The sequence below is a fragment of the Lingula anatina genome, chromosome 10 (assembly GCF_051362555.1).
Source record: "Lingula anatina isolate TDL-2025a chromosome 10, LinAna3.0, whole genome shotgun sequence".
Lineage (NCBI taxonomy): Eukaryota > Metazoa > Brachiopoda > Lingulata > Lingulida > Lingulidae > Lingula > Lingula anatina.
In genome coordinates, this window is record NC_141776.1 from 2,565,578 (window position 1) to 2,579,744 (window position 14,167).

General features: G+C 39.1%; 2 protein-coding genes across 4 annotated transcripts in view; both read left to right on the plus strand.

Moving 5' to 3' along the window:
• Window positions 1-14,167, plus strand: part of LOC147759367 (SH3 domain-binding glutamic acid-rich-like protein 3) — a 191,822-nt gene that overhangs the window by 170,749 nt on the left and 6,906 nt on the right. The gene's annotated exons all lie outside the window — the stretch shown is intronic.
• LOC106158734 (E3 ubiquitin-protein ligase TRIM45-like) lies at window positions 5,559-7,916 on the plus strand. Its single transcript, XM_013534815.3, has one exon. The coding sequence runs from the start codon at window positions 5,692-5,694 to the stop codon at window positions 7,537-7,539; it is 1,848 nt and encodes a 615-aa protein (XP_013390269.2). The 5' UTR covers window positions 5,559-5,691; the 3' UTR covers window positions 7,540-7,916.

The window sequence follows — 14,167 nt, forward strand, 5'->3', positions numbered from 1 at the left end:
TTCATTTTTAATTCTTCTTCTCCATCACCAGCTTTTCATCAAAAACATCACTAAAAATCAAATGTATTTCATCTTTGAATCTGCAATAAGCTCTAAAATGATTTTGAATATTAGTACACTCTGAAACCGCCTCGTCGTCAGAGTTACCGGTATAGATTTATTCCATGTTGTACTGTCACTGAAAGACGACAGCTACGCCATTGCGCATTTGTTCAACAGATATGCCAACTTGTGGGAGTGGCCCGGTCGGACTGGCAGAATGGTCTGCGGTAACGTTTGATTGAAAACTGTTCAAGCAATTGGACTTTCAACAACAAGTGCTAAGATAAATTATAACAACATTTTAACAAGTTTCCTTTCGTAAGCAATTGACGGGAGTTGGCCGCCGAGTTTATGTAATAGATAGACCCCGAGTCAGCGAGGGTTATGTGGCATACACGAGTGCGTAGCACGAGTGGATGTCACATAACCCCCGCTGACGAGGGGTCTATCTTATTTAGACCACGGTCCATGAACGGGTTATAACGCATTCATGCAAGACGTGCGGTTATGCGAGTTACACCACGTCCGAGTCTTTTGTTCTTCATTTACACCGTGGTCTAATCCTCAATACATTTAGAGAGTGATATTGGAACGGTTTATTCGGTTGAAGGGGTGTTTTACGGTGAAATGATTTTTTTTTCTCTCGGTATATGCATGTCAAACACTACACTGCCGCCCTCTCAAGACATATGCCATGAATACCTAATTCACTGAGGCTCCAGATGTTCTGGGATACATCACTCGAGTGAAAGGGTATTGTCTTATATCTATCCCACACACAGACCGTGGCACCCGTGGCCGTCACACCCATCAGCGCACTGAGAACGCTACTGGACCACACCCTCTTGCTCTCTCTTTGTCAGTGAGGTACGTGACATAATATTAAAATAGTATATACTTTATTAATCATAAAGAACATTACAGGTGATACAGTACTGTGTTTGGTTAACTATGATTTTATGTTATAAATAACGCAATAATGGAAAAGACCGACTGTCGTGAGTAACATATACATGTATGATCGGAGTCGAATTACTACTACTACCAGTTCTTTCATATTGTATTGAAATTGTGATGTGGAGCGTCGATGAAATCATGAAAATAATCTCTCTCCACCCCCCCACCCCCTCATTCCTTCTTACTCCGCTTCTTTTCCTCTCTCTCTCTCTCTCCCTCTATTAAATTCAATTTGCTGTAGTACGCCATGAAGACTGCCTACGTTAGCTACGTTTTAACTATTGCCATTATGGCTGCCTGTTTGGAGTGTATTGGTACGTTCTTAGCCATTACAGGTCTGTTTCGGCGCGTTGAGTATTCCCCCACAGCTTTTTAACGGCGAGGATTACCTAGGTGATTACCGTGCTTTTGACGAAGCAGTTGAAGACGAACGTCTCATGGTGTTCTTAAAGCTGAACTGATTTATCTCGTGGTTAAAAATGAAGTTTTAAGACACTGTGAAGACGACAAGACACGCGAATGTACATGTGTGTATAATGTACTTCAATAGCCATTTTGACGAAAACCCAAAACATGTTTGAAAAGAAGAAATGTCCGAGGCTGGTGGAGCTGATATGATTGTACTATAGGGCTATAAACCGGTACATAATGCACAATAAAATGAATAATAATACATGTATAAATGAGGCGTTACTAAACTGTACAAACTATAACTCGCCTTTCAAAGCATGATACATATTCACTGTATTGCGGATTTTTAAAACGAAAACTACTCAGTATTTTTCACTCTTTCAAGAGAAGTATTATTTTGCAATCTAGGCTTAAATTCTTTATGCACCTGGCATTTGAATACACATTTCTACAAATAATGACGCGCGTGCGCAGTTAACCTGCTTCTACTGGTCGCGTGTGGTTTTGTACAGATCAACGGAAGTGGGCGTGCACACACGACTACCATTCAGCGCGAGTCCCCTCGGATTTGGATCGATAGAGCGATAGTTTTATTTGGAATGAGCCCTTGTTTGATAGACTCAGCGCATCCTTTCATGTACAAAATACGCTAAACTATCGTATAACGCACGTGTTTTACAGTCTCGTAAGAACTGATAGTGTAAAGCGGGTACCCTCTACCAGGGACACAGATTGATTTTTTGTTAGATATTCACAGATATGTCTCTGGATTATTCATATCACATTTTTACAAATGGACATTATTCATCTACGGCCCTGACAGAGGGTAAAGTGCAGGCCCACTATTCATGCAGCGTTGTCGGTCTGTTCAGTTTCTTTGCAGGTATTGTGTGAAAGGCGCATATTCTGCTGCCCTCGTTCACTTAACGCATTCTGTTGTCTAGGAGCCCCATTTTGAGCATAAACATAATGTGACGCCTTGTCTTATGATTAATACAAGATGCAGTCACTAGATGGCGGTAACATCTCAGGTCATGTCTGGACTGATGTGACAAGAATGGTAGTCTACTAGGAACCGTAGTCCATACCCCATAATGCTAAGGACAATTCTTTCGGAACAGGAAAATTTTATACATGAAAATTATCACACACATGCTGAAATATTTCAGCTTGTGTTTGATAATTTTCATGTATGATCCAACTACCAAGCTAATGAACATTTTTGCTCAGGAAAATTTTAGTTAACAGCTAGTGAATAGCCAGACACACCGTGTATCTAGTGTTCTGTTTAAATATCTGTGGACCTGGCGGAGGGTAGAAACCTTGGCGATAGAGGAAAAGTTACCCAAATTTCAAGGTCGGTAATTACCAATATTTCTTATTATTTTGTACCTTGAGCTTTTTATTTGATTTATTTAATATTTACCTTATTTTTGTATTTGGTAATATAAAAGTTTTAAGCGCATTATGTGGTCTGAGCTCGGTCCTATTTTCTTTACACTATAAACTTTACCCTTTTCATGATGAAAAACCAACTATTGAGACTTGTGTGTATGAATTCAGATTTTGGCTCCCGACAAACTACTTAGACACCATTACCATAGATTATCGTATTTACTATGGCTCGATCTTTCTCCATGGGGATTCTCGATTAATCGTAATCAGCTAAGGCGGCTTAGATGTTCGTAACGCCTACTGAAACTGCCATGGGGATATTAACTATCGTTTGGCAGCTTCAGTATGCGTGCCAGACATCTAAGCCGCTTAAGCTGAAAGAAATTTGGCAAGAAACCTCCGGACATGGATCGGACCTATTTGATCGATCTTGGTATGGGAACCCAGTCAAACACCAAGTTTTCCAGAGACAGCACTACACAGTATCAGAGTTAAAGATATGTTATCACAACAAGCGTTAGAACCAGGGAGTAATTCTCAACAATAAATGTGACATATGACATCACACATTAACAAAGTATGTAAATCACCATATTTCAGTTGGCAACTAATGTCTAAGATTCTTCACCTTATTAACAGCAAGTAAACAGAGCTATTCATCCATGCATTTGTGGCTTCTAGACATGATTACTGCAACATCCTGTTGTTGTTCGGAATGCCTAACTATCAAATGGGGAAAAATCAGTCTATTCAAAATTCTGCAGCTCGTTTCTACTGATAAGAAATATGTATATAAGACGTTCAGATTTAAAACTTGGGAGTTCAGATTGAGATACTGAGGGAGCCCGCTCTGGGGAGCTAGGAGACGGGAGCGAGTCATGGGTGATGGTTGAGAAGTTACAGACTTCACGTAAATGATGTAGTTAAAGAGTGTCAACAAATAAACCATTTAACTGGTCATTATGTGTCCTTGGGTTTTCTTTGAGCGACTTTACGTAAAGCTGGCACGAACCATAGAATCGCAGATTGCGTTCTGAGCCTATATAAAAGTTAAAATACCTAAAGTATACAAAAGGGTTTCATTACATATTTCTTATCAGTGTCGCAATATTTGGCGGTACATACTAATTTTCATTAATCAAATTGCACACGTCCACTTACGTTATATAATTACAGGTAAGCTCATAAAACGAGTCGAGTGCACAAGCAAGCGACTCCAATCAAATTAATTAACAAGTGTGGAGATTATATTGGTGAACGGTACAAAGCGATACTTTCGAGTTACGGGACCAGTTCTGCTATCTCTTGTAACAAGTGCCTCGTGGTGGGACGAGTGAGGTCTGTTCTCACGTACACCCAAGTCTACAGTTAGTGCAGACTTAAAGAACCATAGTTTGAAGGTATTTGGGAAGTTCCAAATCCCCGTAAAATAACATGTTAGACATTGGTAGTGGCGGGCGGGTAAGGTAATAAGTGCTTAATCACTGACATTCTCTTGTCTTTGTTTTGAGCGGTAAACAACATGTCCCTGAACAAAATGTTATCAGATAGTCTTCATAGAATAACTTCGCAGACAATCAGCGTCTGGGTTAATAAACTAGCCCAGTTCTGCTATCTCCTGTATCAAGAGCCTCGTGGTGGGGCGTACAGCTCAGGTGACTCCAGCTATCAGGACGAGTGAGGTGTGTTCCCCACGTTCACCCAAGTCTACAGTTAGTGCAGGTTTAAATGAGCCATCTAGAATGTGCTCAGCATAAGAATATAAACAAAATTACAGTGATTGAAATTGAACTTGATAATTGGCTATTGCACTTGAATGCAGTTATTTTCTCTTTTTCCTATTAGGAAATGAAATCGCAATATCCCCTGCAATCCATGAAACTGGGTTAGGGGATGTAATCAAAAGGGAAGTGAATGGTATTTTAGTTTATTTACAAAGTTACTTGAAAGATAAAAAAAATGCATATTACTTTGATGTTATATTGATTTATATGTCTGCAATATTTGGAGGCGGGAAACAATCTTTAACTTGTTAATTATACAGGGAAGAAACCGAAAGTTAAAGAAATATAAATATGTATATGAACAGGTGACCTTTGTCAAACCATGACCGCGTGTTTGTCCGAGTGTTTGCGATTGTTACACACGTATAAAGATCTACAGTTGATAATAAAAACTACCGACACCGTGCTGAAACGGACAGGAGCACGTTGTCGGGGGAAGGGTTGTCTGAACTGCATGCTGAGCGCTAAAACAAAGAACTCAAACTGCTGCACTTGCCGATATCAATTACTATTGTCTCTTATCGTGTTTACCGGGTATACGTTATAGACACGTTAATATTTAATAAAATCAGGTGATTTTGTTACAGGTCATGGGTCCAAAGAGGGTGACAATAGGAGAATACGGATAATAATAAGTATTTAATCTACATCTGAAATTTATACTAGAAATCAAATTGATGCTGATACAATCACGGTGCATTGTATTCGCAAAATAAAACGTGCACGAGATGCTCGATGAAATAGGAACATTTGGTATAAATGTTTATCTCCTGTCTATAACCAAAAGAGTTGACTTAAATTTTACAAAATGTTAACTTTCTCATTTTTTTTACATGTAAATGCAGGCCAATCTTGGAACAATGCCATTGTAAGGTGATTTAAGACTCTTCGGTGCGTCGGTCATCAAAGTGTAGGCGACCCTAGCAACCCTCACCGATCCTTGCACAGATTTCATCACCCAGTCAGGTGGCCCTGTCCGATGTTGTTGTATATAACACAGACGCATTGTGAAACAATCCAGTCAAAGGCAGAGCCGCCATTAAGTGACGAGGCATAATTTACAACCTTTTGGCAGTGTGCGTCCCATATTAATCTTAGAGTCATGGCATCAAAGAGGTTGAACGAAGTCTTCAGTGACAATTTTCTAACGTGTCACATATGTCTTCATGAATATGAAGACCCGCGTCTCCTCCCATGCTATCACACTTTCTGCCTGGCTTGTCTTGCCCAGCACGTGGCGGCGAGTGGGACTGGAGGCAATATCACGTGTCCAGTGTGCCGCCAGGAGGCGCCTGTTCCACCAGGAGGGCTGGAGAAACTTGTCCGTAACTTCTTTTTGTCCAAAGTGAAGGACTTCATGTTGACAACAGAGAATAAAGACAAAATATGCGGTAACTGTCACTTACAAGTAGCTCAATTTTACTGTCAAGATTGCAAACATTTTTTCTGTGAGAACTGTCGACAAAAACAGCATGACACTATAAAATTTCTGCAGGGACACACAATGATTTCAGTGTGTGATCACGATAAACAAGTCCAGGAAGAAATGGACGCTACACCTCTTTGTAATAAACACATAGGACAACAGTTAACCTTTTATTGCACAGATGACGATGTTGTTGTGTGTCGCGACTGTATTCTCACCAAACACAACAAACACAACTGTGTAGACATTGCAGATGTAGCAGAAATTCAAAAAGAGAAAATAAATAATGCCATTAATGATGTTTCTATGAACATTGCACTGTTTGAGAAAGCAGAGTCAGAAATATCTAAGCAACAGAAAGATACAAATGACCTCGTAAACCAAACGGTGGCCGACATACAACAACAGGAGGCGGATATTATAAAAGAGGTTCAGCGTATTTCTGCTCAGTTGATAGCAGAAGCAAAAGACCATGCCGCAACGTACATGAAGTCACTCGAGGCTGAGAAAGATCGCGTTCAATTACAGAAAGTGTCCATCCACAGCACATGTGAGTTTGCCAAACAGCTTGTTCAACATGGCTCCCACACGGAGGTGGTGACACACGCTAAAAATATCCAAGCAAGGATGAAAGAACTGAACAATGTCAGACCCACCGTTCAGGTAAAAACAACAGAGATCGCTTTCAGTAAAGAAAAACTTCCAGTGGACTTCTTTGGTCGTGTGAAGAAATTAGAATGGCTGGATGCTGCATATTTGGTGGGTGAGTTAGATAGCAGTATGAAAGATGTATGGGACATATCATGCAGCCAAAGTGGGACATTGTATTTAGTTTTTCCCATATCGGGTAAACTTAAAGCAATATCACCATCTCATGAGGTGCTATTTGAGGCTGAAGTTCCATATCCCAGGGGTGTCACCGTGCTCAGTAAGGACAGACTGGTGGTTTCATGTGATAATGGGTGCCGAGTGTATTCCTCCTCCGCGAAACATGTCCATACATTTGGTCAGGGTGACATGTCTGGTCCCCGGGGTGTTACAGTAGACAACAATGGACACATACTTGTCTGTGATAGGACCAATAAATGTATCTGTGTGTACGACGCTGTGCAGTACAGTCTTATCAATAAGATCAGTGTTCCTATGTGTGAAGATCCACGATACATTGCAGTGCTCCCATGTCGTGACATCATTGTGGTGAGTGACAGTGATGGACACTGTGTATATGGAGTGACCCCCCAGGGTGATGTAGTGTTCCAGTATGGTACACAAGGTGAGAGCGGCTCAGGTGATGGATACCTGAACTCCCCCAGTGGAGTGTGTACAGACAGCGTGGGGCACATCTTCATTGCTGACTATGAAAATAATAGGGTGGTTGTTCTGACCTCAGATGGTCATCTTTTAAGATACGTGGTGGGGCCACAACAGGTTTCATTGCCAATGGGTTTGACCATTGATAACAAAGGACAGCTTGTAGTAGGAAAGCTGGGAGGCAAGGTGAAAACATATCGCTATGTTCATTAACTTCAAGTTAAGAAGTATATCAGACATTACCAGGCGACATCATTTTTACGACAAAAATAGAGAAGAATTACAGCAAAACTTTGTGAACATTACTTGTTGAAAACATAATTATGGACACCTTTTTAAATTACAACTGTTATATTGGAAGGTAATGATATTGGTTAGAAAAACTATTAGTTATACGATAATGTAGGAGCGGGAAAGTTAAATAATTCATTATGCACGTTAAATCTATAAACTAACCAATTTCATGTCAAGGTTCAAAAATGACAACAAAACTAATTCAACTATTTTTTTACTCGTTTTCGCACTTTTACAGTCATGTTATACTGCTGTATAATGAAGTTACATTCTTTTTTTTTTAACAATGATATACACTCTTGCCCAAAATGGTTGGTACACTGAATATTTTTGGATGCATATCGCCCCCCCCCCCCCCCCCCCCCACACACACACACACAGAGTACTCCTCCAGCTATTGTTTCCTGAATATTTTCAGTTAATAGCCTCTCCCCGGGGAGCCTACGCACTCTCATAGCTGGAGAGGAGTTGGTTCTGTACATGTTTGGGGTGTCACTTGCAGCAACGGTATTTGCCCATTGCTTACTCTGGACGAAAACCTTAACGCTGCCAGATACAGAGACATTCTCCAGCAGAACCTGGAGCCGTTCGAAAAAGAGATATACAGAGACAATTTTAGATAGCAAGATGACAACCCAACTCCCCACACAGCCCGCTTAATTGCAGACTATATCCGACAAAACAACATTCAGCTGATGCCACAGCCAGCAAGAAGCCCAGATGCAAACCCAATTGAGCAAATGTGGGACGAACTTGTTCGTGCTATTCAGAGGAGAAACCCTCCCCCTACAAATCTAGATGAACTGCAAAATGCCCTTCAAGATGAATGGACCAGAATTCCTTTCCAAAAAGCTGTAACTCTAGTTCACAGTATGCCACGCCCTCTGGCGGCCATTATCCAAGCTCGGGGTGGGCATACCCGCTATTTAGATTAATAATGAACTCTGAAGATGTATCTTGACAATTTCCCCTAATTTCATATTAATTGTCAATCAAAGTATAAATTTATGTTTAATTTTTCACTTGGTACTGTTATGTAAAAAAGTACTCTTTTGGGGGGCATGAGAAAGAAAAAACTAAATAAATTAACGCTTTTTTTCATATTTGCATTGTTTGTTTTTCCTTGACTCTACCAATCCTCCAGCTTCACATATTTAACAATATAAACGGTATTAATTTGATAATATCAATGATAATGAAAGAAACAGGGCGATATGCATCCCAAAATTTCCGTGTACCAACCATTTTGGGAAAGAGTGTACTTTGATATGTTTAAAAAATGACACTGTACGACAAGTGTTTTTCCCCTTAATGAATCAAGCTTGCACGACCTCTTGTATTCTTGTTACTAAATGCTTTTAAAAATATCATCAGTAATACCAGTATTTACTGTGAGACCAGCAGGAATATTGTAACACTAAAAAAGGCGCTGGGACATTATGGTTTTACCCGCCGCGTCACCGTTACCGCGTCTCCTCACACACTACACGTGGATTAGCTACTTGGACCTTAGGTCACACTCTTAACTTGAACCCCCTGGATTTTAGGATTTGTCGGTGTATTTGCATAGGTCGAAATGCACCCTTGTCACATTTTTTTCTAGGTAGATGAGTAATATCGTATTTCATTTTTTCTATGATATCCTTCTTTTCATGTACGAAATGTGAGTTTCGACGTAAGTTGTGTTTTATTTTACAAAAAAAAGAAAAATGAAATGCTGAGTGCTCTCTGTCTCCGTCTCTCTCTCTCTCTCCCCCCCTCAAATTATAGCAAAGAAATTCTAACTTACGGTCTTTACCAAATTGGTAGTGCCGTTTCCTTAGAACAATCATTTTTATGTACAGACACAGATGTGTCTGTACATATTGAAATCAACTGCGTCTGTCGTCTCCGTCGTCGCCGTCACCGTGCACTTTCAGCGTAAACACGATAAGTGGAAGACAGTTGTACTTTTGGCCTTTATATTTACAGAGCTGATAAATATTCATAATACGCAGGTCAAGTTCGAAAATCAGCATGATCGGGCCATTATTGTAGAAGTTATGCGGTTTTTTCACTTTTCAGCATATATGCAACACTGTAAACGCATTTCAAGGAAAACCGATAGGCCTGTTGTCATGAAACTAACAGGAGTAATCAGTCTTACTAAAAAGCAGGTCAAGTTCGAAAATCAGCATGATCGGTCTATTATTTTAGTAGTTATGCTGTTTTCTTTCACTTTTCAGCATATATGCAACACTGTAAACACAATATAAGAAAAACACATTTCCTCAGATTCAATTCTTTGGCATGTTACATGTAACAGTCTCATTATTTAACTAATAAGATATGTAAAAGTGTTTGATTGAAAACTACCGACACTATACCGAAACGTACAGGAACACGCTGTCGGTGGAAGGGTTGTCTGAACAGCAGGCTGAGCGCTAAAACAAAGAACTCAAACTGATTGCACTGCGCTACACTTGCCTATATCAAACATTGTCTCTTATCATATTTACCAGGTATAAATTATAGACACGTTAATATTTAATAAAATCAGGTGATTTTGCAACAGTCCATGGGTCCAAGTAGGCGATAGGATAATACAGAAAATTCGAAGCCTTTTAAACTTAGAATATGTAAGGTTCTTTACCTTATTGACAACAAGCAAACAGAGCTACTCATCCAGGAATTTGTGGCTTCTAGACATGATTATTTCAACATCCTGTTGTTCGGAATGCCTACCTATCAGATGGAAAAAAATCAGTCTATTCAGAATTCAGCAGCTCGTCTTATTCGTAAACTCAGAAGTCACACCACATCACGTGGTTCTCACATGTACACCAGTTCTCCACGATTTTCATTGGTTACCCACATGCAGCCTCAAAGAATAGTCTATAAGCTATTATTATTGACTTTAAATGAACAATATAATTTGCATCCTTGATTTTGATACCAGCTCATGGTATTAAAATCAAGGATGCAAATAAATTAGCCTTTTCTCTCCATTTTATTAAGAAAATGCCCTACGGCCGTTTCGGCCCTGAGGCCTCATCAGGGGCGAAAACAAAACAAATTACAAAAAAGACTCTGGTAAAAAACGGTCAGTGTAAGACGTCGCACACAGAATATTCACGTGTGACGTAAGCGCTACGTCGCTCGTATAGGTGACAAAAGAAGTTCGGATTAAAGGTCACGGCCACCATCTCGCGTAACTCCGTAAATTTCCTGGACGTAACCTTCAACCTGAAAGATGGATCCTTCGGACATTATAAAAAAAACCCAACGCAGCACTACGCTATGTGCACCGTAAATCTAACCACCCGGAATGCGTCATAAAAGCCATACCAAACTCAGTAAACACAAGACTATCTACGATTTCTAGTGATGAAAGCATGTTAGAGTCATCAAAGAGGGAGTACCAGGAAGCGCTCGAGTCGGCCGGTTTCAGCCACAAACTACATTATACAAACGTTGCTGCAAAATCCAGAAAATCTCGCAAAAGAAATATCCACCTTTTAATAGAAATGTACAGACTAATGTCGGTAAAGTATTTCTAAGACTTATTAACTCCCATTTCCCACCAGGTTCTTTATTATACAATATTTTTAATAAAAACAACATTAAAGTTAGCTACAGCTGCATGGATAATATTGCCCAAATTATTTAAACTAAGAACAACAGTTTGATGAATAATTCTAGGGTTGTAGATAATGTATCAGATGTAAAAACATGTAACTGTTGGATAAAAAGCGAATGCCCAATCAATGGCAAATGTCTAGAAAAATGTAGTTTATAAGGCAACTGTGATAACCAATAGCGAAACAAAAGAATACATCGGTATATCTGGATGTGAATTTAAATATAGATAAGACCTCTTTCAACTGCTCATCCAAGCGTCACCACACCTCTTTGTGCAGCTATATTTGGACTCTTAAGAACAAAAAAATCAACTATGGGCTGAAATGGTCAATACTAAAGAAAGCTCGACCATATTTGAACATAACCAAACGGTGACGAGGCCTCAGGGCCGAAACGGCCGTAGGGCCTTTTTTAATAAAATGGAGAGAAAAAGCTAATCTATTCGCATCTTTGATTATATTTAAGATAACTCAATTGTTTTGTGGTCCACATTTTATTAACGTATTAAAGGTGGCTTTGAATTATTCTTATCACTCTTTTGAAAGGAATTTTAAAAATCTTTTTTTCATGTAAAAATATTTTGATTAACTTTAATATTTTAGTTTTAAATACCTTTATGTTAGTTTTAAATTTATCTTCGTGGTTTTAGTTTTTTAATGTCATGTAAGCAACACTGAGACGCACGTACAGCGCGGTTTTAAAAATGTATTATTATTATTATTATTATTATTATTTTATTATATATATATATATATATATATATTTTTTTTTTACATAAATCATTTGAAAATATTTGAAAAGTACCAAAGTCCGGATGAATTGGCAGTGACAGGCTGGAAAGGTAATACATGCAAAACCATTGACATTCCCCGCCTTAAGGAGGGAATGTAGGTTTGAGATTTTCTCTTAAAATAAAGGTCTTGGCTTTTTTATTCCTGTCACATTCATTTAACGTATCTTCAAAATATCTAATTATGCTTGGAACACAGCTTTAACTTTATCGTGTGACGTAATATTGGGATTTTGGGGACAAAAACACCATTTTTATACACCTGATTTTCTCAGGCACCTGGACAGCTATAAACTTGCTTTTGATGTCATTATGACACTTGAACAAAGTACTACAGCATGGAGTCAGGGATTTTTCTTCAGACACTTATTGTTGATTTTATCTATAAAAACGTGAAATTACATCAAAATATTAGGGAATTTTCACTTTCAAAGTCTATAAATTAGAAAAGAGAGGATCAATCAAAATTTCTTAAAAAGCACTTTTAGAGCATACTGTTCATAATTAGCATGGTGAATTTGGTCTCCCTCAGGTGTACAGGTAGATAGTTAAAGCTTGTTAAGATAACGCTATCTCGTCAATATTGAAAGCAAAGAAAACGAGCAAAAACCCTTTCAGTGAAGTTAATTGTCCATATAAGCAAATAAAATTGTTGACAGCTTTACCTGTTATCGTTCTGACGATCGCGAAGATGGGTACTCTTTTGCCGGTTGAAATTAGCTTGTTTGCATGTATTTGGATGTCAGAAAATCTTATTTTTGTATCAATCTCACCTCCTGTTAGTAACTTCAAGGGGTTACCGCTAGCACTGCCAGAATGATTGACAGGCAATCAAGTAAGCCCTAATGACCCAAGCAAACAGTGGCCACGTCAATTGCCGTCGGGGCAAGTGTTAGGGATGCGCTCTAGGATGTGCACACAATAGCAGCATCGCATGCGGTCTTGTCCACATTCGCCAAGCGAAAAATGGTTCGAAAACACGGTCGTGTTACAGGACGCCGATCGGACCACCAACAACAAGAAATAGACGCAACCAGAAAGGCTTTGTTAGAGGAAATGTCTAAAGTTGGGTGAGTCAGGAAAAATTCTGCGATAATTGTTGAAGAAAAAAAAACACTATGTCGGCCTTTAAAGTGCGTACATGAATCCAGAACTGTACCTAGAATTGATGCTAAGGCTAATTCTCCAGCTCATAATTCGGAAAAATCAAAATGTTTATAATAAGCTCTTTCGTGATCTCAGCCTGATATAGTTCGCGCGGAGTCTAGCGATATCATTAGATTTATTTGCTTTACTTTCTTTAATGCACATGTATTGAACCTATGCGCCACCCAGTGAATAATTATGCTAGGGTGTGGGCTCAAGTCTTGTATTTACGCAAAACAATCTTGTGTGTTATTCCAGTATATTCCATACAGGTGACTTTAATAAGCAGAGAATTTCTTTATATTCCGTGAAAAATACACTAAATTAATATAAAATAATAACATGGTTGGCCAAAAAATGTACGCACAGTGCATCCGTGCGTATGCCTAGTTACCCCCATGTATATTTTTAAAATCTAACACTAAACTGCATCGACCTGTTGGCGAAAATGGATAGAAAGAATGACGATTGTTGTCACGGGTAGCAAGCAACGGAATTTTCTTCTTTTCTTTTGCGTATCTCAAAAAGTTAACAAGAAAATCGAAAGAACGCGTGTAACAACAAGCAATATTCAAGGGAGAACGAGTATTTCGAGCAAATCCAATGTGTCGGAAAAGATTCATCTTAGCGCTGATCACAATCAAGAGAGACTATCAAAACAGCTTAAGCGGAACAATAGGCACTGCTTTGCCGATCGCTGTTTATGACAAAGGGGGCATGGCGCATCCCTGTTCTATTGTTTCCCTAGACGTGCTGATGCTGCTAAGGTCCGCCCACCGAGTTTACCCATGCCAACGGCCCTTGACAACGAAGGCGGGGCATATACCAGGCCACCGCTGTCGATGTGTGCAGCATCAGAATAATCAGAAAAAACAATTTTTTTGTTCAAAATGTAAAAATTTTATTCTGTTAAACGTTAAATACACGTTTAACCAATAATTAGACATAAAAAAACAAAAATGGCTATTTTTAGCTATATTTGGGTACATC